The 1,173-nt window shown below is 27.5% G+C and overlaps 1 protein-coding gene across 1 annotated transcript; it reads left to right on the forward strand.

Moving 5' to 3' along the window:
- Positions 1-330: 330 nt before the first annotated feature.
- On the forward strand, positions 331-813 carry LOC136079493 (deoxyuridine 5'-triphosphate nucleotidohydrolase-like). Its single transcript, XM_065795231.1, has one exon. The coding sequence runs from the start codon at positions 331-333 to the stop codon at positions 811-813; it is 483 nt and encodes a 160-aa protein (XP_065651303.1).
- Positions 814-1,173: the final 360 nt, after the last annotated feature.

Here is a 1,173-nt window from a genome sequence, read left to right on the forward strand (position 1 = left end):
GCAGTAAACAATATCAAACTCTGCCATTTTTTTGTTGTTCGTTGTGTTGTGAATGAACTTTTAAATGAAAATGAACTCTTTTTATACTGTTTGAGTTGAAAAGAGAGATTAAAAAAAAACAAGTACTAAACAAGTTTTTAAAAAAAATGTTAATTCTTAATCAAGAGTCTAAAGTTCAATGTGGTGTGATGTACTTTAAACTTTGTACTTTATACTTTTAATTCTGTTTTAATGATAGAGATAATGTTGTTATGACTACTATTTTATATAAAAAGAGTGAAAAAAAACTTGTTCAAATCATCTTCTTGACAAGACAGCGAGATAGATAAAATGGAAAAGGAAGAAAATAAAGAGTTAAAATCACTCGAAATTACAGATATTCATGAATGGTCTTTTTATGAAACAAAAGAGAGCGCTTGTTTTGATCTGAGAAGCTCAAAGGATGTTATACTTCAAGCACATCAACGTATTTTAGTAAGTACTGGAGTGTATATCAATAAAATGGATTCAAATTTAGCAGGACAGGTATATTCAAAATCAGGTATAGCTTACAAATATGGTGTGGTAGTGTTGAATGCTCCAGGAATAATAGACGCCGATTATAAAGAGGAAATTAAAGTCTTATTGATGAATCATTCTGAAGAAAATTATGTGATTAAACGTGGAGATGCTATTGCTCAAATAGGATTTGTAAAAATGTTTAAAGCTGACAAAAATGTAATAGAATTTGATGGGTGTTGTTGTCGTGTAGTAAAAATGACAATGATTAAAGACGTAGAAAGAAAGGGTGGTTTTGGTTCCACTGGAAATTAAATTTTTTTGTAAAATATTTTTGTTATATTTTGTAATTTTTTTTTTAGAAAACTAATAAAAATGGATTGTTGGCCTACACGCTTTACTTGGGATAGTATTTTTCAACATGATGAAAAACAATATGGACGCTTATCAAGAATATTCGCTTATGTTAACATGTATCAAACAGACTCATTTAGTAATGTGCTCAAAGATGTTAATGATATAAAGAGTTTTTTTATGCAAGCAATTCAAGTTATGAGTTTAAATAAACTAGATTGTTATTTGGATATTTTTTATAAAATTAAGCTTGATTGTGGTAGTAGAGAAAAATTATTTATGGATTCTATAAAAATGGAAAAGAATAGTAGTGTTTATAAT

This window comes from Hydra vulgaris, chromosome 04, assembly GCF_038396675.1.
Source record: "Hydra vulgaris chromosome 04, alternate assembly HydraT2T_AEP".
Lineage (NCBI taxonomy): Eukaryota > Metazoa > Cnidaria > Hydrozoa > Anthoathecata > Hydridae > Hydra > Hydra vulgaris.